The sequence below is a fragment of the Primulina tabacum genome, chromosome 10 (assembly GCF_025594145.1).
Source record: "Primulina tabacum isolate GXHZ01 chromosome 10, ASM2559414v2, whole genome shotgun sequence".
Taxonomy (NCBI): domain Eukaryota; kingdom Viridiplantae; phylum Streptophyta; class Magnoliopsida; order Lamiales; family Gesneriaceae; genus Primulina; species Primulina tabacum.
In genome coordinates this window covers 1,956,533-1,983,914 of record NC_134559.1, presented here as the reverse complement: position 1 = coordinate 1,983,914, position 27,382 = coordinate 1,956,533, and the positions used below count along the sequence as shown (strand labels likewise).

General features: G+C 39.0%; 2 protein-coding genes across 2 annotated transcripts; both read left to right on the top strand.

Annotated features, from left to right (window-relative positions):
- The first annotated feature begins 212 nt into the window (after window positions 1-212).
- Window positions 213-7,835, top strand: LOC142505370 (AUGMIN subunit 5-like). The gene is made up of 10 exons (XM_075618335.1): window positions 213-1,177; window positions 1,476-2,018; window positions 3,134-3,275; window positions 3,603-3,776; window positions 4,302-4,511; window positions 5,137-5,322; window positions 5,408-5,567; window positions 6,503-6,698; window positions 7,009-7,141; window positions 7,326-7,835. The coding sequence occupies exons 1-10, from the start codon at window positions 705-707 to the stop codon at window positions 7,443-7,445; spliced, it is 2,337 nt and encodes a 778-aa protein (XP_075474450.1). The 5' UTR covers window positions 213-704; the 3' UTR covers window positions 7,446-7,835.
- An 882-nt stretch (window positions 7,836-8,717) lies between these two features.
- LOC142504768 (auxin transport protein BIG-like) lies at window positions 8,718-27,148 on the top strand. Its single transcript, XM_075617567.1, has 14 exons — window positions 8,718-9,148; window positions 9,262-9,368; window positions 9,487-9,649; window positions 9,733-15,809; window positions 16,450-17,067; window positions 17,212-17,392; window positions 17,846-18,080; window positions 18,160-22,713; window positions 22,785-23,007; window positions 23,357-23,761; window positions 23,949-24,092; window positions 24,221-25,246; window positions 25,657-26,160; window positions 26,254-27,148. Exons 1-14 carry the CDS (start codon window positions 8,893-8,895, stop codon window positions 27,028-27,030), a joined length of 15,270 nt encoding a protein of 5,089 aa, XP_075473682.1. The 5' UTR covers window positions 8,718-8,892; the 3' UTR covers window positions 27,031-27,148.
- Window positions 27,149-27,382: the final 234 nt, after the last annotated feature.

Here is a 27,382-nt window from a genome sequence, read left to right as displayed (position 1 = left end):
AACGCATGTGTTGGTACATTAGTATAGAAGTTTGATTCTATTCGGTCTATCAACTGCTCAAATTTGACTTAACCTCCTATCTGTGATATTATTTTTTATTTATATAATACCACATATATATGATTTATTTATTTATTTATTATTATTATTATTTTTTTTTTTTTGCTTTTTTTGAAAGGACTACCTATGACTTTTTAAATCATCCATTAATGTCAAAATGGGAAACGTTCCAAACCAAAACTTTTTACCACCCAATCCAAACTTCAATTGCCGGCTTGGATCCCCATTCCCCACGTATTCTTGTTCCGAGTGACTTCAAATTTCAGTTGCTCCACTGTCCAATTCACTCCCACCCTGGGAATCACGGGAATTCAATCCCATTTCGACTTCACCTGTAAGTAAGGTATAAAGATTGACCGACAAAAAGATCCTTTACCAGTGTTCAACAGAATGCGTGATTTGAATCCCGGCATTGTCTTGGATCCGTTGTCTACAATTCTCAATTGAGCGACTGACCTTCGATGTGGTTCAGATTCACTTCTAATCGGGTGATGCTCGATTCCCATTTTTTTCATTCTTCCATGTACTTCCATGCAATTCGTTGTGACTTATACTGAGGAATTAGGGTTTCAAGACTGGCTGCCACGAAGATAGTTACTGCACTTCCGTGAAGTAACACAGGGTTTTTTTTTTGAACTTTAAGAATGTCGGGCCAGCTAGCCCAGCCAGAGGCAATTCTCGAGTGGCTTCAGAAGGAAATGAGCTACCGGCCTCTGGGCCCATATGCATCATCCGCCAAGGCATCAATGCCGACGGCAGATTCCCTCCAGAAGATTTCTCGAGGGAACATGATTCCTGTTTGGAATTTTTTACTGAAGAGGGTGAAATCCGAGAAGACTGTGGAAAACATACGCCGGAATATCATTGTTCATGGCAATGACGAAGGATTATGGAGTAAACAGCGGAGGAAGGAGGAATTGAGAATTGGGAAGGAGGGACTGGGGGAGAACAGTAGCAGGGAAATTGCATTGCAGGAGAGGGAGTTGGCAGAGAAGGAAGTGGAGAGGTTGAGACAGATCGTGAGGCGGCAGCGCAAGCAGCTGAAGACCAAGATGATTGAGGTCTCAAGGGAGGAAGCTGAGCGCAAGAGGATGCTCGATGAGCGTTCCAATTATAGGTTACATATTTTTGAAATATATAGCAGCAAACTTTTAAATTTTATTAATGAAGTAATGTAATTATTTAGTGTAGATAATTTTGGTTATTGGATTTGATGGGATTTTTCAATTGCAAGTCCCAAAGAAGATTGTGTTGATGACTGATAAAGCCATCTATGTCCAAAGAACAATTGTTTAGATAATTTTTTTTTTAAACTTAATTGGTTAATGATGTAAATTATGATATTGAATTGACTAAGCAGGGTGAAATACTTGGGAGTGAAGTAAATTAAGATTTTTAGCATCTCCATTTTGCAGGCATAAGAAGGTAATGTTGGAGGCTTATGATCAACAATGTAATGAAGCAGCAAAAATATTCTCCGAATACCATAAACGTCTTCGGCACTATGTCAACCAAGCTAGGGATGCTAAGAGATCTAGCATTGATTCCCATGTTGAAATAGTTTCGAGTTTCCATGCAAATAGTGAAAAAGAAGTGCTACATTCAACTGTTAAAGGAGCCAAATCTGCAGATGATGTGATTCTCATTGAGACTCTAAGAGAAAGAAGTATACGGAAAGTGTGTGAATATCTTGCTGTGCAGATGTATGAAAAGATCCTTAGCTCTTTTCCAGCTTTTGAAGGTGTTGGAATTCACGCAAATCCTCAATTGGAAGCTTCTAAATTAGGCATTGATACAGATGATGATTTGCCTAATGAGATTAGAGATGTCATAGTAGATTGCTTAAAAAGTCCTCCTCACCTACTGTTGGCAATCACTTCGTACACCCAAGGACTGAAAAATCACATTATCAAAGAAATAGATAAAACTGATGTGAGAGCTGATGCAGAAATATTAAGGTATCCAAGGACTTGCATGTTGATAGTATTTTAATATATTTGATTACTTATCTTCATGAAAACAAATATCAACTTGACGATTATTATTCCCATGCATCCATATATTACTCTTGATTGGTCATTCACATTCCATTCTATTGCATCCACTTGTTACTAGCATAAAGCGTAGTACTTCTCAGTTAGAAAGTCTTCTTCTGGAATTGTGTATTTTTATCGCTTCTTAGTGTTCATATACTTTCATAAAGCAGTATCGCTCTACCGTTATGTATTCAGTTACTTACATAATGTTTGGAACTAATGCTTGTTCTATATATTTTTCTGAGCCATTATATTTTTAATTGAGATGAAGGAAAATCATTGTTATGTATGTACTCAAGCGTCGTTCTTGTTCAGTCAGTATAACTCCCTCAGTTCTTATTTTCCCATTAATCTTGTTCAATGTACATTTGAGGTTAATTTGTTGTTGACGGCTCATGTTTTTTTACTTGCAAACAATTGGTGGGACTTGGACTCAAATGTAAGACCTGAAAATCAGTTGCCTGAAAATCAGTTGCTCCACAAAAATGGCAAATGGCTGACGTGATTGGTGGCTTGTGCTATTATTATGTTATGGTATTAGAGTTCATTTTATTGTCATTTCTTTCATTGTTTGGGGCATGCATATTACTCACTTCTGCTCACCAACTTTTGGTGATGCATCTTGTGTGCTTGCCACAATAACGTGATGAACAACTTTTGGCAAAGAATTCTGTCAACCATTGTGTGAGGTATAAGTTTGCTCAAATATTCACTTTTATCAACTTTCTCAACTAACTTATTTAGGACATGCTATTAACATTTTATGAGTCGTTTAGATTGTTTGGGTTGTTGATATAAATTTCCTTTCTAAATTCATCATTACCCATTCCTAAGATGGATGCTTCACCCTTCCTGAATCTAACTAATTATATTCTGAAAGGTTTGTATTATTTGTTTCGTGGGCACCACCTTTATGTTTTATTGTTTTTGGACTATAATTCTCAATTTCTATTCTAGATTTTAATTTCAGACACCACAGTCCTAATCGTTCCTCTTTTCTGTTGCAAAGCCATTTGTCTCACTCATTCACTCGTTAGGTACAAATATGAAAACAATGTTATAACTGAGGCTTCTTCCAATGACGGAAACTCACCATTACAATATCACCTTTACGGAAGTGGGAAGATAGGAGATGATGGTCCTGCAAGAGGGACTGGAAATCGGCTTCTGGAGAGACAGGTATGCTTCTCTCCTGGATAAGCTCTCTAAACATGGGTTTTCACCGTTCATATTTGGGTGTGTTTCAACATATGTTCTTTTTTTTGTTTCCTCACCTATTTTGGGTTGTAGAATGCTTCTTCATCTCATGTAAGTGGCTTCTTTGTTTGTTTATAATATGCCCTTGTGCTTTTCTTTCACGGAGATGGGTATCATCTATCTCCTCTTTAGTTTGCCACATTCTTTTAGCTGAATCTTAATGACTAAAGCCCCTTACATGCAGTCGAACAACCATCACTATTTTTTGCTATTCTCATTCACTTGTGCGTTAAATTATACCTCCTACAGAAAGCACACGTGCAGCAATTCTTGGCCACAGAAGATGAACTTAACAAAGCTGCAGAAGCTAGAAACATGAGTCAGCTACTTCTAAAACGCCTTCATGGAAGTAGTGATGCAATTTCATCACACTCGCTAATGGCAGGACCATCACAGAATATGAGCAGTCTTCGGCAACTAGAGGTAATTTATTTAAATTAATTTAGGCTTCGTGAGTTGAGAATCAATATCAAATAGCGCAGGTACACAATTATTCCTATGTCCATTTTCTTGGGACAAGGCAAGGCCTATGGGCGCTCGTGACTCATTAGGAAAAGGAAAAGAAAAAGAAAACAAGAATTGTTTTTAACTTTTTGTGGAACTGTGCTTTCATGTATTTTAGTGGCCAAATCTGCTGATCCTGTGTGCATCTGAGATTTCAGTGGTTTGTTGTTTTGTTTGTGTATGTTTTCTTTTGATTAGGAGAGGGGTGGGCAGATGGATTTGTATGAAGTTATGGACCTCTTTTGCTGCTTCTGCTGCTTTCCGATTATTAAAGTTGTTCTTAATACATTTTGCAGTATCCAACATGATTTTATATATTTGTTTTATACAGCCTTTTAATTGTTAAGGTTTTTCTGCATTTTTAATTAGACTTTTGTAACCTTACACCAAAACTTTGTGTTGCTTTGAACATCAATTTTTGTGTTTTTTTCTTTTCCCTTGCAGTTAGAGGTTTGGGCCAAGGAAAGAGAAGCTACTGGATTACGGGCTAGCTTGAACACATTGATGTCTGAAGTGCATCGCTTGAATAAATTATGTGCCGAGAGGAAGGAAGCAGAGAATTCTTTGAGAAAGAAGTGGAAGAAGATTGAAGAGTTTGATGATCGCAGATCTGAGTTGGAACTGATCTACAATGCATTACTTAGAGCAAACATGGTTGGATAATGCTCTCTCTCTCTCTCTCTCTCTCTCTCTCACACACACACACACACACACATTAACACAGGTAAATGCACATCCTGGAAAAAGTAGACAGGGTATTATCAAGTCATTATGAATAGGCGATCAATGAACCTTATCTGCACGGACTCTAAGTGCACCAGAATGTAGTTGTTCCCTTGTACGGCTCAATTTATGTCTCTTAACAGGAACATGCTTCGTACAAGCACAGTGTGCTGTACTGCATATAATAATTTATGAGAACCGACTAAGTTGAGGCCTGAAGTAAAACCAAAATTAGGATCATATTCAGGATGATCATAAAATATTATTTTTCCATTAAAATTCCATAAAGAAATTCTTGAAGGATCGATATATATGAGAATGCTATAAAAATGTTCTTACTTCGTATTCTACAAACAAAATTTATTGGAATGTTCTTGCTTTGATAGAAGAGCATGATATTTGCTGCCTTGTCATCCTACCTGTTTACAAGATTCAGTTGCTGAACTTTTGGGTAGTTTGCAAATATGTTAAGAAGAACTATAAACTTTAGTTTGTGTATTTCTTTTTCTATGTAGTGTAACAAACTATCATTTGTTGATTTTCCTCGATAATGTAGGACGCTGCTTCTTTCTGGAGTCAGCAACCGTTAGCTGCCAGGGAGTATGCATCAAGCACCATAATTCCAGCTTGTAATGTTGTTATGGACATATCTAACAATTCAAAAGATCTGATTGATAATGAAGTTTCAGCTTTTTGTAGAAGTCCTGTTAACAACCTTTACATGCTTCCATCAACACCTCAGGTTAGAAAGCCAACCAGGAGTTTTGTGGTTACATGTGTCTATTTGTATAATTCAATTTTTTGAATGTCCATTTCTTTCTGATCAGGCTCTCTTGGAGTCCATGATTGCAAATGGTTCTACTGGACCTGAAGCTGTTGTTACTGCTGAAAGAAATGCAGCATTGCTGACAGCTAGAGCTGGTGCCAGAGATCCTTCTGCTGTTCCTTCTATATGTCGCATATCTGCTGCCCTGCAGTATCCTGCTGGTGAGCCTTACATATCTTCCAGGACTATCTAGTTGTTGGCTCAAATTGTAATTTGTGGATTTAACAGGCTTCTTCAGCATTTTGTTCTGCTTCTATTTGTCAAATTGTTTATCAAATTTTTACTAGGTCCCCACACTTTGCCACAAGCCTTGCCATATTAATTTTTACAATTTCGTGCTGAAAACTTGCTATAATTTATTGTTCGAGTCTCCAGGCATATTTATGTTTCTATAACCTTGGTTATTTTTATGGCTTGCAAATTTTACTATGAAAAATATATATTGATTACCGAATTAATTATATATTGAGAGCTAAACCTCAAACTGCAAGCCTCTTGGTCGCTCATCTCATGCTACACCATTCATTTTGGACAGGGGGTAATATTGTTGTTGGTTCTGTTAAGCACCTGTTTTATATCTGGCAAATGACCTCAAGATTGTGGCTTTTTTCCCCCTCTGCGAGATCTAGTACGAATTATGTCTATCTGTGTCTCATTATCAAAAAGATTCTTGTTTACCCCAAACTGTTCTGGTCACATGTAATCACATAAACGGAGAAGAAGAGTTGTTGTGCTTTAGATCTTATGTGAATTGCATTAAATGCATTTCTCGCTGTCTGCTGATGAACATTATCTGAAGCCTTTTTCTTTTAACTATTCAAATAATTTATAAGATATACATTATCCTAGAACTGTGAGTTTCACTGAATCAGTTATGAGGTTTTTATTTCATCCTATAAACACAATGCATGATTTTGCATGCAATAAGTTTATATATTGTTTGTTTCGCTTTGTCTCATTTACTTTTACTTTGTCTCGGCACAAATCTAGTTAGCCGCTTGCTGTTTTCAACTTTTTTTGGCTCAATTTTGGGAGACTCTGTATAAACCTCTATATGAAACAAAATGTAATTGCATTAGCCTATGACATGCCACAGGCTTGGATGGTTTGGATTCTGGATTAGTATCAGTCCTGGAGTCACTGGAATTTTGTTTAAAGCTGCGTGGTTCTGAGGCGTGTGTATTGGAAGACTTGGCGAAGGCAATCAACTTGGTTCATGTGAGGAGGGATCTTGTGGAAAATGGTCATGCTTTGTTAAATCATGCTCATTGTGTGCAAAAAGAATATGACAGGTATCGACAATACACCCCCCCTCTGTCTTTTTCAAATGAAAACCACAAACTTTTGGATATTCCTTAGATACCCATTGTATCTTCTTGTGCACAGTTGTCAATTCAAGACATTAAAGATAAGGATATGAATTGAAAAAAACCTATTATTGGCCAAGTTTTCCAAATATTTTGTTTAAGTTTTCCTTTCCATTGTTGTGTTTGTTTTCACCTGTCAATTGAGCTTTCTAAACTGGAAGAACATTATATGGTTATGAGATCGCATTTGTTATCTTTATAGAGACTTCTTAATTTCATCGACTTTATCTTGCAGAACAACGAATTTTTGTCTGAGCTTGGCTGTTGAACATGAGAAAGAAGTTAATGAGAAATGGTTACCTGAATTAAAAAATGCAGTTTTAAATGCTCAAAAATGTCTTGATAACTGCAAATACGTGCAAGGCTTGGTGAGTACTTTACGTTACCAATTACTTCTTTCTGAAGTACGTATCAATATTTTAGTCTTAAAAGATTTCACGGGAATATTTTAGAGATTATCTTTGATATGCTCCCGAAGTGGACAATATTTGTCCTCGACCTGCCCGCAAATTTACAACTTTTTGAGACTATTGTTCCCTCGTTTCTTTTTAGCTCGATGAATGGTGGGAACAACCAGCTTCAACTGTGGTAGATTGGGTTGCCGTAGATGGAGAAAACGTTGCTGCCTGGCAGAATCACGTGAAACAGCTTCTGGCATTTTATGATAAATAACTAGGCAGATAAAAAAATTTGTCTGGCTAGCTTGTTATGCATCTGCAGCGCCGCTTGTTACCATCACCCTAATCATGTTGCACCCCCCAGTTCTAGCAAGGATAGTCCAGATGGGATCTTGTTCGATAAGTCATACTAGTGAGATGCACCTCATAGTGCGTTGAATGGAAGAAGTGGATAAAAATCTAGTGTCCATGACTTCTCTATTTGTTTGTACCAGGTTTAGATGCAATCATGCAGAGTGGTCTTTGTTTGTATATGTGGTTGTTCTGTATTTGTGAAAGTATCTCTTTAATTTTTTTGTGCTCGTTATTTACTATTTTTGAGCATATTTCTTTGTAACTTTATATAATTCAAGTCAGTGTGATCAGGTTTTGGAGGCTTTTTCAAGGCTGTGTTTTGATTTGATTGATGGGTTTTTTGGGAGCCAGATTCTGTATCAAATTGTGTTCCATCTCCTGATTCATGCATTTGTGTTGGACATATTTCATTTATCAAAACATATTTAATTAATATTAGTTGGTTCTCGTGGTAAGGCTCTCTTGTAAATAGAGGCAGGCCCTGGGAAATCTTATCTTTGAAAATTGATGCTGGATTATGGAACGGGTGACCAATATTGATTTGAATATTATCTCTGATTTAAAAATAGTGTAGTCCACGACTTGTAGCTCATCAAACCAAGTCCTAAGTTTGGAACAAGGTGGGCTCATGACCTACTCGTAACAATTTCATCCAAGCATAAAAAACTTCAAAACAGTGTAATATATTCTCAAGTTTTCCTATTATCACATCAACTAATTTATTTTATAGAAGTATTTATTTTCATATTTTTCTTAAAAAAGATCACTATATTAGTTTTGGTTTATTCATAGATTAGGTCTTGAAACAATATCAAAGAATACACATGTGAAAAACAGATCGATTTGTTCGTACCTACAGTGAAAAAGAATAAATTTAGCATAAAAATAATATTTTTTAGATCGGATCTCACAAAATAAACTTATAGCATCTTATATAATTTGTATAATCAATTTGAATAATTTAATTAATTAATCTTAAATATTTGAAAATTAAACCTAAAATTTGTCACAATTAAATATTGTAATAGTTAAATAATTTTTTTCTGCATGTCATATTACAATAAATTTTATTTTAAATTAGAAGCAATTAAGGGGAAATTTTCAATTGGTTGATCAAAAGGCCAGTGAGATGGCTTGCAGATCAAGCTGAATTTCTAGAACTAGAACCAGAACTAGAACCAGAACTAGAATAGAAAATAAAACAATTATTTGCTCTAAAACCAAAACCCCCGTCTCCATTTCTCGTCTGGGCCATTCTCTCTCCATTGATTTCTCAACCCCGAATTCGTTAATAAAGTTTTCACTCGTTTTATGATCAATCAACTAATGAACTGCTGATCACGAATTTTCACGCTCCCTGGAGTGTCATGGCGGAGGAGATCGCAGCGCTCGTCACTGCCGTCTCGTCCGGTGACTTCTCTCAGAGCCTCCGCTCTGATGCATCGGCGTTTGTTTTCAGGCCAGGATTTCGGAAGCTCTATTCTATTCTTAGGCAATCAGTGAAGCCGGTGGTGTTTGAGGAAACTGGCAGTAAAGTAGGGCTGGAAGTGTGGGATCACGCTCAGGTTCATGCCTTGGCTTGTGTCTCGCTTACGGTTGTTAAAGCTGTCCGATTGTTATCAAGTGAGGTTTTATTTTTATTTATTTTATTGGTTTGTTGCGTCTCATGTTTGGATTATTGTTATGTAATGAGAATGGTGTTAAGTGTGTTAGTCTCTTCTGGTGTGACGAGACAGTTGAGCAAGTGGAGCCGGTGGTTGTGGCAGTGGTTCATCAGACGATTGAGTTTGCCCTTTGTTGTTTGGAAAAATGGATTGGGAAAAGCGATGATTTGAGTCTTCAGGTTTGTGATCACTTGTGTGAAGAGATGTCACCTTACGTTTTGGTTTCGATTATTTTACTCATGTGCATGTTCCACTAATGGTTCTGTTGCATCTTATCTGACCTTGTACCTCTTTCAGAACGTTATGTTACAACTTTTGGAGGCACTGCTAATTGGAGTGGATAAGGAGTTGGATCATTCTCAGTCATGTTCTATGAACTTTCTTTTGGAATTGCTGCCCCATGTGGCTGATAAAGATGATACTGCCGAGAGGATGGACCACATTGAGTGCATGCTACTGGGTATTGGTCTATCACCGTCTACCATGTCCCATTCATTTTTTTGGTTTTGTGACTAACATTGTAGTTTTCCTTTTCTCTTCAAGGAGGAAAATGCTTGAAGGAGCAAGAGACAGATGAACGCATGTTAATGGAATTGTTTTCTGAATGCGTGCAAGTAGAGAATATGAATTCACCCATGGTTGAGCAGTCTCTTCCCCAGAGTACTAATTTGTTGATTACTCTTTCTCAGCATTGGGCTACTGTTCATTATGGATGCATTCACCGACTTATTTTTCATTGCAAAGAACTTTTAGATCTCCCGGTTTCAGTTGATGAGAAACCAGTATGTCTCAATTTTCGGAAAATGTTGTCTTATTGCGTAAGAATTCTCAAGTTACTGGCAAGTCTTGCAAAGGAAACCAAATACGTTGACTCTGAAAATTTAGTGGTGCAATCAGCTGCTGCTTTTATTAATTTATTACCAAGCTTTTTCCGTACTGGTGTCGAGTTTGCATATAGCAATATCGTTGTTGAAAATAATTATGAAAACCTTGTAGTTCATTTGTTGGAAGAATTTCTTCAAGTAGTGCAATCAATTTTCCTGAAGAATTATGTTTTCCAGAATATTCAAGTATGTATAACAGCTTCTATATTGAGCAATTTGGATACTGACATTTGGAGGCATAACAAATTTGTTACTAGTGGTAAACCCCCTTTGGCTTACTATCCTCGGGTGGTCATTTGTATTCTGAAACTCATTTCAGAAATAAAAGGTCAGTCATGTCCACTTTCTGAGTTGGATGATCTGAAGACAGGTTATACTGACAGTCATACCGTGGTTGTTTCTCCTTCGTGTCTCGTTAGCAATGAGAAGTTTTTCCTGTTGAAAAAGCACACATTTGAAGAGTTATGTAGAATATTATTCCCGCCATCCAATCAGTGGCTAGACAATCTGATATATCTTGTTATCTCCCTTCATTCCGAGGGTGTTAAATTAAAGCCTATCCTCGAGAGATCATGTTCCAGTGTGACAAAAGCATCAGGGACCTCTGAATCAGAAAATGTTGTTTGTCATGAAGATGAAGCTCTTTTTGGTGATCTTTTTTCCGAAGGCAGTCGCTCTGTCGGATCTGTGGATGGTTGTGAGCAATCAAATGTTGCTGTTATTTCCAGCTCTAGGATCAGCAATATGCCATTCCAAGCAGCTATTGAGTTACTCAGTTTTCTTAAAAGTTGTGTTTTTTCTTCCGAATGGCATTCTCCATTGTTCACTGAGGCAAGCAAAAGGCTGAGTAGGAACCATATCAATATTTTGCTTTCCATACTTAATTGCAAGGATTGTTGTCTCGAAGACAGAAACGGGGATAATCGCTTAACTCTGCAGGAAGATGGGAAGTTCGTACATGTCCACTTACTTTGCTTTGAACTATTGGAGAAACTTCTTTTGCATCATGTTTTGTCTGAACTCCTTGAAGAGTCTATTGTTGAGAACATACTAATTATTGACAATGGTGCTTATATGTACAATGATCAGACCCTTGCTTTGCTTGCCCGTATCCTTGTGTGCCGAGTGGGTTCAGCTGGTACTATCTTGAGGACTAAACTTTATGAGACATTCCTAGAATTTATCCATGAGAAGGCAAAAACAGTCAGTTCAATGTGTGCTGCTCTGAAGGATATTGTTGAAACTCTTCCTTCTCTCTTTCATATTGAGATTCTGTTAATTGCTTTTCATTTTTCCTCCCAAGATGAGAAGTCTATGTTGGCTAGTAAAGTACTTTCAGCGCTTCAAACCATTTATATTCCCTCTGCGGGTTTTGATACTATGCAATTGTCATGCTGGGCTTTGTTGGTTTCAAGGCTGGTTTTATTGCTACGGCACATGAAATATCATCCGCGCTCTTGCCCTTTATCTCTACTTCTGGATTTCAGGACAAAACTTAGAGAATCCCCTGATCTTTGCATGCCTAATTCTGCAAACTATTTGTTTTCATGGCCAGCCACTGTGCTAGAGGGTGTAACAAGTGAATGGGCAAAACAAAACCCCTACAGCAGTATTTTACTTAATCAGTTGGTTGATATTACACCAGTTCTGGCTTCTTTATATGAAGATTGCCATTCAGTTGATTTCTTTGGTTTAAGTTGGAGTGAGATTGAAACCTCTTTTTCATGGGTTCTTGGATTTTGGAAAGGTAAAAAAGCTACGAAGGTGGATGACTTGATTATTGAACGATATTTGTTCTTGCTTTGCTGGGATATCCCAATTTCAGTATCTTCTGCAGAAAATTGGCAAGTTATTTCGAGTGGCCCGAGGTTTCCTGATATCTTAAATGTTGATAATTTTGTTTATTTTAGCCATTGTATTTTGGGCAACTATGTCAGCAGCAGTGAGTGTGCAGGCATTCCAGATCTCGTGTTGAGTTTGCTTCAGCAATTTGATGATTTTCTTTTGCGTGAGGATGTTGAGGAACTGGGTTGGGACTTCTTCAGGAGTGGATCCTGGGTTTCTTTTGCTCTGTCCTTTATTTGTTCGGGCATTTGGGCATATAATGAAAAGGACTCCACCACAATCTTGGGTATTAGCTGCCAGACTTATGCTGCCAAGGATGCTGAGTATCTTGTGTTGGCCAAAAGCCTTATTTCCAACTATTTTCAAGCTGATCAAATCTCAAAGCTGATCAAGATATTGTCATCTTTGTTAAATAGTTGCTTACGAATCTACCAAAACGCTTTCGCCTTAACTGTACAAAATGGGCATCTGTCTGTTGACAGATTTTCGCATCAGTTGCTTCTTAAATATGCCGATTTTGATAACAGTATGCAGGGAGATTTCTTTGAAAAGATGGGGACTAATCCTAGCTTGCTAAAATCTTTCTATGAGCTTGCCATGAAGCAGGACAGAATTGTTGAAAAAATGGCTTTGGGGATTCGATCTAAAACTTTTTGGGAAGTTTTGTTGTATGGGTTTCCCCTTCTTGTTCAATTTCCAGGTGAAATTGTATCATCTTGTATTCTCAATATTAATGGAATTGTTACTACACTTGATAGATTGATGAAGGTCAAAGATTCTAGGGGGATCAGCTGCGAGGTAGAAGAGGTAATGAATGAAATACTTCTGTCTATCCTGACAATCAAATGTGACAAGGTATTTGGAAGCCTCAAGGGTCAATGTGAAAATATATGCCAAAGCTTGAGTGTGGACTTTGAAGTGGGGGCTGATTATAGTAGCTTATTTATCATGAAGCGCATGGAGGAATTCCTGCAGAGTGTCAACGAAGGAAAACATGTGGATAGCAGTGTCCATGAATTTGTAGTCACAAAGATGATTGATATTATTTACAGCCTGAAGGGCAATCCATCAAAAAATGTCATTTTCAGATTTTTCCTGTCTGTAGAAGATATATCTGAGAAGATTAAGAATCACTTCGGTTCCCTTCGTGGCGATATATTGGTTTTGATTGATTCTCTGGATCACTGCCACTCTGAGGATGTGAATGTGAGGGTCCTCGACCTTTTCATCGAACTTTTGTCTGACGATTTATATCCTGAAGTAAAACAGAAGTCACTGAGGAAATTTGTCATCATGGATACACTTTCCCTTTCGAAGTGGGTGGAAGTTAGGCTATTGGGATCGGTGATTGAAACACCAAATGGAGACACTGGCATAGGAACTTCGGTCGCTTTAAGGGACTCATCAACAAATTTTTTAATGTGCCTTCTGGCATCAGCTTCTCAATTCCAGTTGCAAGAACTACACAGTCATTTACACGAAGCCATGCTACTTTCCCTTGACAATGCATTCACGTTGTTTGATTTGGGCATAACAAAAGGTTATTTCAATTTTGTTGTTCAGATCTCAAAAGGGGAAGCATTAGTTAAGACACTGCTACAGAGGACAGTGGGGTTGGTAGAGAATCTGGCTGGAGACGAACGATCGCTTCAAGGATTGAAATATCTTTTTGGATTCCTTGCATCATCCTTAAGTGATTCTGGGTCTTCTAGGTGCATTTCTGGAAAGTCACCAGGGAATACTGTTTCCAGCTCTGGTTCTGGTTTGGGGCCTTTGTCTTCTAGATCGTTTTGTTCGAGAAAAAATGCTGAGAATTTGGTTCTCACTGTTAATCAAGGGCATACTGCAATTGACTGTGATGATGCTTCTGGTGATGATGATGAAGATGATGGAACATCTGATGGTGAGGTTGGTAGCATAGATAAGGATGACGAGGATGATAACAACAGTGAAAGAGCCCTGGCATCTAAAGTTTGCACTTTTACATCCAGTGGCAGCAATTTTATGGAACAGCACTGGTATTTCTGTTACTCATGTGACCTGACTGTCTCCAAAGGTTGTTGCTCTGTGTGCGCAAAAGTTTGTCATCGTGGTCATCGCATTGTATACTCTCGATCTAGTCGGTTTTTTTGTGACTGCGGCGCCGGAGGAGTTCGAGGCAGCAGTTGCCAGTGCTTGAAACCTCGAAAAGTCACTGGAAGTAGCAACGAAGCCAATCGCGTTGCCAGTAACTTACAGTCTTTTCTTCCTCTTCCGGAAAGTATGAATCAGATGCCCGAGAGTGATTCAGATGTTGATGAGGATGCTTCAAATGACCCTGATAATTTCACCAGGTTATCTATTTCAAATGAGGTTCATAGTAGGATGCCAATGCTACTCAATGACCTCGAGGTTGAAGGTCGGATTCTAGGAGTTTGCATGTCATTGTTGCCATCTATTACTGGAAGAAGGGAGATCCATAGTTTCAAAGACAGAAAAATATATCTGGATGAAGACAAAGTACTCCATTATAGCAGTGACCTTTTACAATTGAAGAAGGCCTATAAAAGTGGATCATTAGATTTGAAGATCAAATCAGATTATTCAAATGCAAAGGAACTAAAATCCCATTTGACTTGTGGTTCTCTCGTTAAATCATTGCTCAGTGTAAGTTCCCGAGGTCGATTGGCTGTTGGAGAAGGTGATAAGGTAGCCATATTTGATGTGGGTCAGCTAATTGGACAAGCTACGGTTGCTCCGGTCACAGCTGATAAGGCAAATGTGAAACCACTTTCGAAAAATGTTGTTCGTTTTGAGATTGTACATCTACTCTTTAATTCACTGGTAGAGAATTATCTTGTCGTAGCAGGCTATGAAGATTGCCAAGTCCTTACTGTCAATCATCGAGGTGAGGTGATTGATCGCTTAGCTATTGAACTCGCTCTACAAGGTGCATATATCAGACATGTAGACTGGGTTCCGGGCTCTCAGGTTCAGCTGATGGTAGTGACAAACAGATTTGTGAAAATCTATGATCTGTCACAGGACAATATTAGTCCTGTGCACTATATCACATTGCCTGATGATACAGTGGTGGATGCAACTCTTATTTATGGTTCTCATGCCAGAATGTTTCTTATTGTTCTATCAGAGCTTGGCTGCTTGTACAGGTCAGAGATGTTGGTGCAAGCAAATGTTGGTGCTAGACCATTGAAGGAAGCTATTCAAATAGAGGGAACGGACAAGCAAGCTAAGGGCTCGTCACTGTATTTTTCTTCTACTCATAAATTGCTATTTCTGTCTTACCAAGACGGGAGTACCTTGATTGGCCGTCTCAGTCCAGATGCAACGTCTCTGATGGAGATGTCAGCCGTATATGAGAATGATCTGGACAGTAAGCTCCGTCCAGCTGGATTGCACCGTTGGAAAGAGTTGCTGGGTGGTAGTGGGTTGTTTGTTTGCTATTCTAGTCTGAAATCAAATGGTGTACTGACCATCTCCTTGGGAGAGCATGACATACTCGCATATCATTTGCGGCACACTGCTGGGGCGACTTCAACATTGGTAGGGGTCACTGCTTACAAGCCTTTGTCAAAAGATAAAATTGATTGTCTTGTTTTGCATGAAGATGGAAGCCTGCAGATTTACTCACACATTCCCACAGGGGTGGACACTGGTTTAAATTTTATTTCCGATAAGGTTAAGAAATTAGGATACGGTATTCTAAAAAACAAAGCTTATGGGGGTGTAAAACCAGAATTTCCACTTGACTTTTTTGAGAAAACCGTCTGCATAACACAGGACGCCAAACTGAGTGGTGATGCCATAAGGAATAATGATTCTGAAGGGGCTAAGCAAACTTTGGTATCTGAGGATGGGTTCTTAGAGGGAACTAATCCTACTGGATTCAAGGTATTTCTGGCATACATTTTACTTCATTTTTTATCTCCTTGTTATTTACATTTATTCTTTACCTCTCTGGGTCTTAGGTCATGGCTTAACTGACATAATTGCTTTTTTTGAACCCCCCCTCTTTCGTCTCTCTTTGATGCCCATGTTGTGTCATGCTCGAACTCTATTCATCAAGGATTGAGTTAAGACAACATTTGCTGTGGGATATGTTTAGACTTTAGTCAGTATCTGTTCAGCTGAAACCAGTGAAGTGTGAAAAAGAAACTTGGGCAGACAATTTAGCTCCATGTAGCAGATTCCACATAAATATTTATCATTGTTCATCTCATGTTGGAGGTAACAGATGGTGATTTTGCACATGTAATTAATTAAAACATTTGAAATTAAAGAGCAAGTACTTTTAGCCTACAATATACTTTTTTAAGAAGAAGCAGCATTGTGAATGAAAGTCGGTCCATGTATGCTCCTCTTTTGATGTATGTAGTCATTTATCAGCTGCAGGTTTTTCATCTAAATCTGATATCTAATAGTAATCTCTAGATTGATCGTGTTGCTATATCATGCTCAACATTGTGAAGGATTTTTTTACCCCCAAACTTCTCCGAGTTCACTGTATTTTTGTTTAACATTTCTTATTCAGATAACTGTGACCAATTCAAATCCCGATATTGTTATGGTTGGTTTTCGCTTGCATGTGGGCAATACATCAGCAAGTCATATTCCTTCAGAAATTACCGTATTCCAGAGAGTGATAAAATTGGATGAAGGCATGCGATCTTGGTATGATATTCCGTTCACAGTGGCTGAATCACTATTAGCTGACGAAGAATGCACAATTACCATTGGAAGAACCTTCAGTGGATCTGCTTTGCCCAGAATAGATTCTTTGGAAGTATATGGTCGAGCTAAGGATGAATTTGGTTGGAAGGAGAAGATGGATGCCATTCTAGACATGGAAGCGCATGCGCTTGGTTGCAATTCAATGTCTCCAGGGTCTGGGAGAAAGTCTCGGTATGCTCAATCTTCTTCAATCCAGGAGAAGGTGGTGGCTGATGGCCTCAAGCTCCTGTCTCGAATTTATCTCTTGTGTAAACCCCATGGATACTTGAAAGCCGAAGAAGTTAAACTGGATTTGAGTAACCTTAAATGCAAACAAGTTTTGGAAACTGTATATGAAAGCGACAGGGAACCTATGCTACAGGTTGCGGCTAGCCGCGTTCTGCAGGCTGTGTTTCCTAGGAGAGAGATTTATTACCAAGTAATTCCAGCGGTCTCACTTTTACTGTTGGTTCTTAATGTCACATCTCCAATTTCATATTTTGATCATACTCGGTTCTCAACTTTAGTTTTTGATTTCATGTACAGAAGCTTGTCTTAGTCACATCTATCATTTCTTGCTTAGGTTAAGGATGCCATGCGCCTTAGTGGAGTGGTAAAATCCACATCGTTGATTTCCTCAAAGTTGGGAATGGGTGAGCCCACTGCAGGGTGGATTATCGAGGAGTTTACTGCTCAGATGCGTGCAGTTTCTAAGATTGCATTGCATCGCCGCTCCAACCTGGCTACTTACCTTGAGAATAATGGTATTTTAATTCAATATAAACTGAGTTTCCTTTTGTTAATCATAGTCTAGGTACCTGCATGAAATTTGAGACACTGTTATTCTTCGAGATTTTCTCTGCCCATTATAATGTCTATTAAGAAACTAATTGTGTTTGGTCAGTTGGAATTCTTCCTGGTGCTTTATTTAAAAATGAATTCTCAATTGTTCCCAAATCCTTAACAACTTTGTGCTTATTGAAACTAGACCCCTTTTTACCTCTTCTAAGCCTTCTATTTTTGTTTCCTTTTACTCTTCAAATGCTCCCAGAAGCTTTATCTTTTTTGTCTATCAACTTCCGACTATCAGTTGTGGCATGAAATGTAATGTATAATTTTACAGCTGGTTGTGATTGATGCTCTGGGATTTAATTAAATGTCCCATCGATTCTAGATTTTTCCTCAAGGTGAATATTTTATCATTGAGATTGATGCAGGTTCTGAAGTGGTTGATGGACTTATGCAAGTACTTTGGGGAATCTTGGATATAGAACAGCCAGACACACAGACTATGAACAACATTGTCATATCATCTGTAGAACTTATTTATTGTTATGCAGAGTGTTTGGCGTTGTCTGGAAAACCTGTGGGAAGACAATCTGTTTCACGTGCTGTCACATTGTTTAAGAAACTTCTTCTATCGACAAACGAGGCTGTTCAAACTTCTAGCAGGTAAATATTACCAGTTCTAGAACTTTAGATTTTCTTTCCTTATGTGACATATGCACTTATTGTGGTTTCTTCTTTACAGCTTGGCTATATCTTCAAGTTTGCTCCAGGTTCCCTTTCCAAAGCAGACTATGCTAGGTACAGATGAATTGGAGAATACAAGACCAGTTCCATTACCTGCTGATGCTACAAGCGTAGCTTGTGGAAATAATCCTGTTACGGTAGAAGAAGATTCAATTACTTCATCTGTACAATATTGTTGTGATTGCTGCTCAACTGTTCCTATATTGAGACGCCGATGGCACTGTGCTGTATGCCCTGACTTTGATTTATGTGAAGCATGCTATGAAGTGCTAGATGCAGAAAGACTTCCTCTACCGCATGCTAAAGATCATCCTATGTCAGCAATTCCAATTGAAGTAGAGATGTTAAGTGGAGATGGTGGTGACCTTCACTATTCTGCTGATGATTTAAGTGATTCGAATTTTTTGCCTGCTGTTGCTGATGTCAACTTGAAGAATGCAGTTCCATCAATCCTTGATTTGGAGCCTAATGAGTCTGGGGAGTTTTCAGCTTCAGTTGTTGATGCTGTTGCCATATCTGCATCCAAAAGGGCTGTCAATTCATTGCTTCTCTCGGAGCTCCTTGAACAGCTGAAGGGATTTATGAAGACCACCTCTGGTGTTCGGGCCGTTCCCGTGATGCAGCTCATCTACAGATTGTCGTCAACTATTGGTGGTCCTTTTGCCGATGGCACAGAGGTTGAGAGCATAAATTTGGCAAAATTGATTAAATGGTTTTTAGACGAGATAGAACTTGATATCCCATTCATTGCTAGAAGTCGTTCATCTTTTGGGGAAGCTACAATTCTTGTGTTTATGTTCTTCACTCTCATGCTACGTAACTGGAACCAACCAGGCGGTGATGTTTCAGGATCAAAAGCTGCTGGGACAGCTGATACACAGGACAAAACGACCACCCACAACCCACCCTCGACTTCCAGTTCATCATTGGATGACCGTGATAGAAGTGACTTGACTTCTTCGCTGTATAGAGCCTGTGGCCTTCTTAGGCAGCAGATTTTCATTAATTATCTCATGGACATCCTGCAACAGCTGGTCATTGAATTTAAGTCCCCTGTCAGTACTGAAACTTCTTTTGGCTTGAACCCTGGTCCTGGCTGTGGTGCTCAATTATCAATCCGAAGAGAGGTGCCAGCGGGTAATTTCTCACCATTTTTCACAGATTCATATGCAAAAGCACATCAGAGTGATGTTTTTGCTGACTACCCTAGATTGTTGCTAGAGAACACTTTCCGATTGGTTTATTGTCTAATTAGGCCTGAGAAGCATGACAAAGTTGGGGAGAAAGATAGGCTGTACAAAGTTACTTCTCGTAAGGATTTAAAACTTGATGGGTACCAGGATGTTCTCTGCAGTTATATCAACAATCCACATACAACATCCGTTAGGAGGTATGCAAGGAGGCTGTTTCTGCATCTATGTGGCAGTAAGACACAATATTACAGTGTCCGTGATACTTGGCAGTTTACTAGTGAAACTAAGAAGCTCAACAAACACATAAAAAAATCTGGTGGATTTCAAAGTACCATTTCATACGAAAGAAGTGTCAAAATAGTGAAGTGTCTGTCCACCATCGCAGAGGTAGCGGCAGCGCGACCTCGAAACTGGCAGAAGTATTGCCTGAGGCATTGCGATGTCTTACCTTTTGTCATGGATGGAGTCTTCTTTTTTGGTGAAGAATGTGTGATTCAGGCTTTGAAACTTCTGAATTTGGCTCTTTATACTGGAAAGGATGCTAGTCATTTTTCACAGAGAGCTGATGGTGGAGAGATCAGTTCTGCATCCAATAAGCTTGGGGCTCAACCTCTTGACTCTAAGAAAAAGAAGAAAGGTGAAGAAGGAAGTGAATCTCTTACCGAGAAATCTTACATGGATATGGAACAGGTGTTAAATGTCTTTACTAACCATAGGGATGATTGCCTGAAACAATTTATTGACAAATTTTTGTTGGAATGGAATTCAAGTTCTGTGCGTGGAGAAGCCAAGTGTGTTCTTCTTGGCGCCTCGTACCATGGTAAGCAGTCATTTAAGGAATCCATACTAACTGCCCTCTTACAGAAACTGAGTTGCTTGCCTTTATATGGTCAGAATGTCATTGAATATACAGAACTTGTGACCTGCTTACTGGGAAAATTTCCAGATAACAGCTCAAAAAAACAAAACAATGAAATTGTGGATAAATGCTTGACAGCTGAAGTGATTAAATGCATTTTTGAGACACTTCACTCACAAAATGAGCTTTTGGCAAATCATCCAAATTCACGCATTTACAACACTTTGAGTGGTTTGGTGGAATTTGATGGTTATTATCTTGAGAGTGAGCCCTGTGTGACTTGCAGCTCACCTGAGGTCCCATATAGCAAGGTGAAACTTGAAAGTTTGAAGTCTGAAACAAAGTTCACGGACAATCGTATTATTGTGAAATGTACTGGTAGTTACACCATTCAGAGTGTGACCATGAATGTTCATGATGCGCGGAAATCCAAGTCAGTGAAAGTTCTGAATCTTTACTATAACAATAGGCCTGTGGCTGACTTGTCGGAGTTGAAAAATAACTGGTCTTTGTGGAAGCGAGCAAAGATGTGCCATCTTGCTTGCAATCAGACTGAGTTGAAAGTGGAATTCCCCATTCCTATAACATCATGTAACTTTATGATTGAATTGGATTCTTTCTATGAAAATCTCCAAGCACTGTCCCTTGAACCACTTCCATGTCCACGCTGCAGTCGACCTGTCACTGACAAGCATGGAATCTGTAGCAACTGCCACGAGAATGCTTATCAGTGCAGGCAATGCCGCAATATTAATTATGAAAATCTGGACTCCTTTTTATGCAATGAGTGTGGATACAGTAAATATGGACGATTTGAATTTAATTTTATGGCCAAGCCAAGTTTCATATTTGATAGCATGGAAAACGATGAAGATATGAAAAGGGGACTGGCTGCAATAGAATCTGAATCAGAGAGTGCTCATAGGCGATATCAACAGCTTTTGGGATTCAAAAAACCTTTGTTGAAAATTGTGTCTAGCATTGGTGAGAATGAAATGGACTCTCAGCAGAAGGATTCTGTTCAGCAAATGATGGTCTCATTGCCAGGCCCTTCCTGCAAAATTAATCGCAAAATTGCCCTTCTTGGTGTACTCTATGGTGAGAAATGCAAAGCAGCATTTGATTCTGTGAGCAAAAGTGTACAGACTCTTCAAGGTCTTAGACAGGTGTTGATGAATTATCTGCACCAGAAGCATTCTGATGCTGCTGCTGCAGCTGCTGCTGCCTCTAGATTTGTTTTATTGAGGTCTCCTAATAGTTGCTATGGCTGTGCTAGTACATTTGTGACCCAATGTCTTGAGATTTTACTTGTGCTGTCAAAACATCCAAGTTCTAAGAAGCAGCTTGTTGCTTCTGGCATTTTGCATGAGTTGTTTGAGAATAATATACATCAAGGCCCGAAAACTTCCCGTGTCCAAGCCCGGGCAGCACTTTGTGCCTTTTCTGAGGCTGATGCGAATGCTGTTTCTGAATTAAATTGCTTGCTGCAGAAGAAGGTTGCATACTGTCTTGAACATCACCGCTCAATAGACATTGCTCTGGCAACACGTGAAGAATTGATGTTGCTTTCAGATATCTGTTCCTTGGCAGATGAGTTTTGGGAGTCAAGATTAAGAATTGTCTTCCAGTTGTTATTTAAATCCATCAAACTGGGTGCCAAGCATCCTGCTATATCTGAGCATATCATTCTACCATGTCTTAAAATAATATCTTATGCGTGTACTCCCCCAAAACCTGATACAATGGATAAAGAGCCAGGGAATGGAAAATCTGCCCCATCATCACTGGTGAAAGATGGTAACAAGTCATATATATCTGAATCTAGCATAGTTGTGAGTGGAAGCAAGTATACATCAGAATCATTAGATAGGAATTGGGATGGTTTTTCAAAGACTCAGGATATCCCGTTACTAAGCTATTCCGAATGGGAAGGAGGAGCATCATATCTTGATTTCGTGAGGAGGCAGTATAAAGTTTCTCAGGCAGTTAGAGCTGGTCAGAAATCTCGGCCTCAGAGATATGATTATTTGGCCATGAAATATGCTCTCCGATGGAAGCGTCGTTCTTGTAAAACAGGTCAGAGTGAGATTAGATCATTTGAGCTTGGATCATGGGTCAAAGAACTCATATTGAGCGCTTGTTCACAGTCAATAAGATCGGAGATGTGCATGCTAATCAGTTTGCTTTGTGGCCAAAGTTCATCGAGGAGGTTTCGGTTGCTAAATTTGCTAATGTCTTTGTTACCTGCGACTCTTTCAGCTGGTGAAAATGCTGCGGAATATTTCGAATTACTCTTTAGAATGCTAGATTCAGAGGATGCACGTATTTTCTTGACTGTGCAAGGATGTTTGGCCACCATATGTAAGCTAATCACAGCTGAAGTGAATAATGTGGAATCCTTGGAGCGGAGCCTCCATATTGATATTTCCCAAGGTTTTATACTTCATAAGCTCATAGAATTGCTTGGAAAATATTTGGAGATCCCTAATATAAGATCCAGGTTAGCTTCGCTTTTTCTGATACATCACAAACTTTGGTTCCATGTATTGAATGTCCATTTTTTCGTTGCAGATTCATGAGGGATCAGTTGTTATCTGATGTTCTGGAGGCCCTTATTGTAATCAGGGGCTTAATTGTGCAAAAGACGAAATTGATTGGCGACTGTAATCGCCTTTTGAAAGATCTTCTTGACAGTCTTCTGCTTGAGAGCAATGAAAACAAACGGCAGTTCATCCAGGCATGCATTGGTGGCTTACAGATTCACGGGAAGGACAGAAAGGGCCGTAATTCATTGGTTTGTTCTCTAATCGTCTTTCAACCTCTTTGTTTTTCCATTACGGAGTTTAGGGAACTTCAATTATACGCGTCATACTTTTACGGTGTTGCCATTCAGGCACATACTTATTTAGCGCTATATTATGCTACTTTTTGACTTTCGCCTTGATGATTTGAGATTCACGAGTGAGAATTTATCATATCTTCTTGTTTGAGTACGAACCTGGAAAGAATAGTTACACTCATCATTTATGTCAGTAAAATACCTTTTATATGAGAAACCTTGCTATAGATGACAGTTGTGTCGGTTATTTTTGTGATCATGCAATTGTGTGCTGAATTGAATCCTAATTTTATCACTCGTGCAGTTTATCTTGGAGCAGCTATGTAATTTGATATGCCCTTCGAAGACAGAACCTGTGTATCTTTTGATACTAAACAAGGCACATACTCAGGAGGAATTTATAAGGGGGTCAATGACCAAGAATCCTTACTCGAGTGCAGAGATTGGTCCCCTGATGCGAGATGTGAAAAATAAAATCTGCCATCAGTTGGATCTTTTGGGTCTGCTTGAAGATGACTATGGCATGGAATTGCTGGTTGCAGGAAATATCATCTCTCTTGATTTAAGTATTGCTCAAGTATATGAACAAGTTTGGAAGAAATCAAATAGTCAATCTTCAAATACTGCCTCTGGAACGGTTTTTTTGTCTGCTAATGCTGTCACGTCAACAAGGGATTGTCCTCCAATGACAGTCACATATCGGCTTCAGGTTTCCACTTAACTTTTATATATTAGTGTACTACAGTTTTATCTAGTTGCTTCTATGGTTATTCTATATGAGGAAGATCGCATGGTGGTACAATGTATCATAGATATTTAGTCTTAATCACACTTTCAGAGCCCAGAGGCATGCATTTTTTCATCTTTGGTAATGGAATGAGTCCATCAAATTGCAGGGGTTGGATGGTGAAGCTACGGAGCCCATGATCAAAGAGTTAGATGAGGATAGAGAGGAATCGCAAGACCCCGAGGTTGAGTTTTCAATAACCGGTGCTGTCAGAGAATGTAGGGGTCTGGAAATTCTATTGAGCATGGTTCAGGTGTGCAACTTATATTAGATGACTTTGCCTATTTTTAGTCCAGTATTCTTACCTTGTGGAAGTCCTCTTATCCTGTCTTATTTCTGGAAAATACCTTTTACTTTAATAGTCCTGAATCCATTTAACAGAGTCTGCGCGAGGATCTAAAGTCAAATCAAGAGCAGTTGATTTCTGCGCTAAATCTTCTAATGCTTTGTTGCAAAACAAGGGAGAACAGAAGAGCATTGCTAAGATTGGGAGCCTTAGGTTTACTCCTTGAAACTGCAAGGCGTGCCTTCTCAGTGGATGCTATGGAACCAGCTGAGGGCATTCTGTTAATTGTGGAAGGTCTTACATTGGAAGCAAACGAGAGCGATACTATCAGTGTCACACCAGGAGTTCTTGCGGTCTCCAGTGAAGATTCTGCTAGCAGTGAACAAGCTAAGAAAATAGTCAGCATGTTTCTGGAGCGATTGTCTCATCCTTCAGGACTTAAAAAGTCGAGCAAACAGCAGAGGAACACTGAAATGGTTGCAAGAATTTTGCCATACTTGACTTATGGAGAACCTGCAGCTATGGAAGTTCTCATCCAGCACTTTGACCCATATTTACAGGACTGGAGTGAATTGGACAGGTTACAAAAGCAATATGAAGATAACATGAAGGATGAAAAAATTGCTCAGCTTGCTGCCAAACAAAAATTTGCTTTGGAGAATTTTGTGAGAGTCTCGGAATCACTTAAAACAAGCTCTTGTGGTGAGAGATTTAAAGATATTATATTGGAGAAAGGGATTACTGGAGTTGCTGTAAGACATTTGAAGGAAATGTTTTCATGCACGGGACTGCCTGACTTTAGGACAACCGCAGAATGGGCTTCTAGATTAAAATTGGCCTCTATTCCACTTATACTGTCTATGCTGAGGGGGCTGTCAATGGGTCACTTGGCCACTCAAAAATATATCGACGAAGAAGGAATGTTACCTTTGCTTCATGCTTTGGAGAGTGTTTCGGGTGAAAATGAGATTGGGGCAAGGGCTGAAAACTTGTTGGACTCTCTTGCTGACAAAGATGGAAATGATGCTGGATTCCTGGCAGAAAAAGTTCGCCAGCTACGACATGCCACACGTGATGAGATGAGGCGTCGAGCACTGAGGAAAAGAGAACAGTTGCTTCAGGTGATTCTTTTCATCTATTTTTAGTTTAATATTCGATTTACTATACTTGCTGATGTATATTTGCCACTTGCATGACTTCAAGATTTAACGTAATGTATAGGAACCCGAAACAAAGCATTTCAGGAATTATGATGCTAGTATAGTTTTTCCCTTGTATGTTGAAAATGTAGCTGGAAGTTTATTACTAGTATATTAGCATAACTTTTTGTAACTAATAACTTTTTTAATTATTTAATATAATAGCATTCCTAAAAAAAAGTTCTTTTAATATAGCAGCATCGAGAACTTTTTGGTAATGGTCTTCGAAGCAAACATGATTTATGTTTTACTGCCAGCTAAGTTAACAGATGTTTTGATGAATTTTTATTTACTTTGCAACCGTCTCTGATCTAAGATTTTTATGTTGAAAGGGGCTTGGAATGCGGCAAGAATTGACTTCAGATGGTGGGGATCGTATTGTTGTTGCCCAACCTGTCCTGGAAGGTTTAGAAGATGTTGAAGAGGAGGAAGACGGGCTGGCTTGCATGGTTTGCAGAGAGGGCTACCGATTGAGATCTACTGATTTGCTGGGTGTTTACACTTACAGCAAACGAGTAAACTTAGGTGTTGGAAGTTCAGGAAATGCCCGTGGAGATTGTGTTTATACTACTGTCAGCCATTTCAACATCATACATTTTCAGTGCCATCAAGAGGCTAAAAGAGCAGATGCTGCGCTAAAGAATCCTAAAAAGGAATGGGATGGCGCTGCCCTTAGAAACAACGAGACTCTCTGCAACAACTTATTTCCTCTGAGAGGGCCTTCTGTTCCTTCGGGGCAATATGTCCGAAATGTTGATCAATACTGGGATTATCTCAATTCTCTGGGACGCGCTGATGGAAACCGGCTGCGGTTGTTGACATATGACATTGTTTTGGTATATGCTTCCCTTTCTATTACAAAGTTTTAGTCTTACCCGTGTGTTGGCATACACTTGGTAGATTTTAACGCCATAGTTGTTTATGCTCAGATGCTAGCTCGGTTTGCTACCGGTGCATCGTTCAGTGCAGACAGTAGGGGCGGTGGAAAAGAAAGCAATTCCAAGTTTTTACCGTTCATGGTACAGATGGCACGACACTTGCTTGATCACGATTTTTTGCAACGCAATAACATGGCTAAATCTGTGGCAACTTATCTGTCGTCTCCTGCTTCAGAATCCAAGTGCTCTTCTCCTGGGACACAGTCTTCCAATGGGACAGAGGAGACTGTCCAATTCATGATGGTTAGCTCACTTCTTTCAGAATCATATGAGTCATGGTTGCAACATCGCTGTGCCTTCTTGCAGCGAGGAATCTTCCACGCTTTTATGCAGAAGCACGGCCGATCCCCAACTCCCAATCTACCCAACAAGTCTTTAGAAACCGGTGGATCAGAGGAGTTGTTTTCCACCATTCAACCCATGCTTGTGTACACCGGCTTGATCGAGCAGCTTCAGTGTTACTTCAAGTGCACAAAATCCTCGAACCTGGACACAATCCATACTCAAGGAGCCTCCAAGGAGACGGAAGGGGAAGATGACGCCGGAAAACTGGAAGCTTGGGAGGTTGTAATGAAAGAAAGATTATTGAATGTGAAAGAATTGGTGGGTTTCTCCAAAGAGTTGCTGTCATGGCTTGAGGACATGATTTCTGCGACGGACTTGCAAGAGTCATTTGATGTTATGGGTGCGTTGTCGGATGTGTTGAGCAGCGTCTTCCCTACATGTGAGGACTTCGTGTATGCTGCAATCAGTGGAGGCAAAAGCTAAATTTCAGGTTTAGTTTTTTTGGTTGAAATACGGAATGTGGTAATAAGTCTATTGGCTCTAATGTTCCACTTGTGTAAGTAATTGACCCATTTTTCAAGTTTTTGTTTTTTATATTGTACCAGGTTTTAAATAGATATTGGTAAAAAACGTACAGTTGGATTAGTGGATATATCGAGGTATTTCCCAACCAAAGGCTGTTTATGTTATGTATCTATATTATATTATATTATAATAATTATTTTGGTGGGATCATAGTATAATTTTTTAAAAACAAAAAATAATCTCAGAAGATTACAAAAATATTAAATTTTTATTTATTTAAAAGCAATATTTAAAAACTATTTTAGTAAAT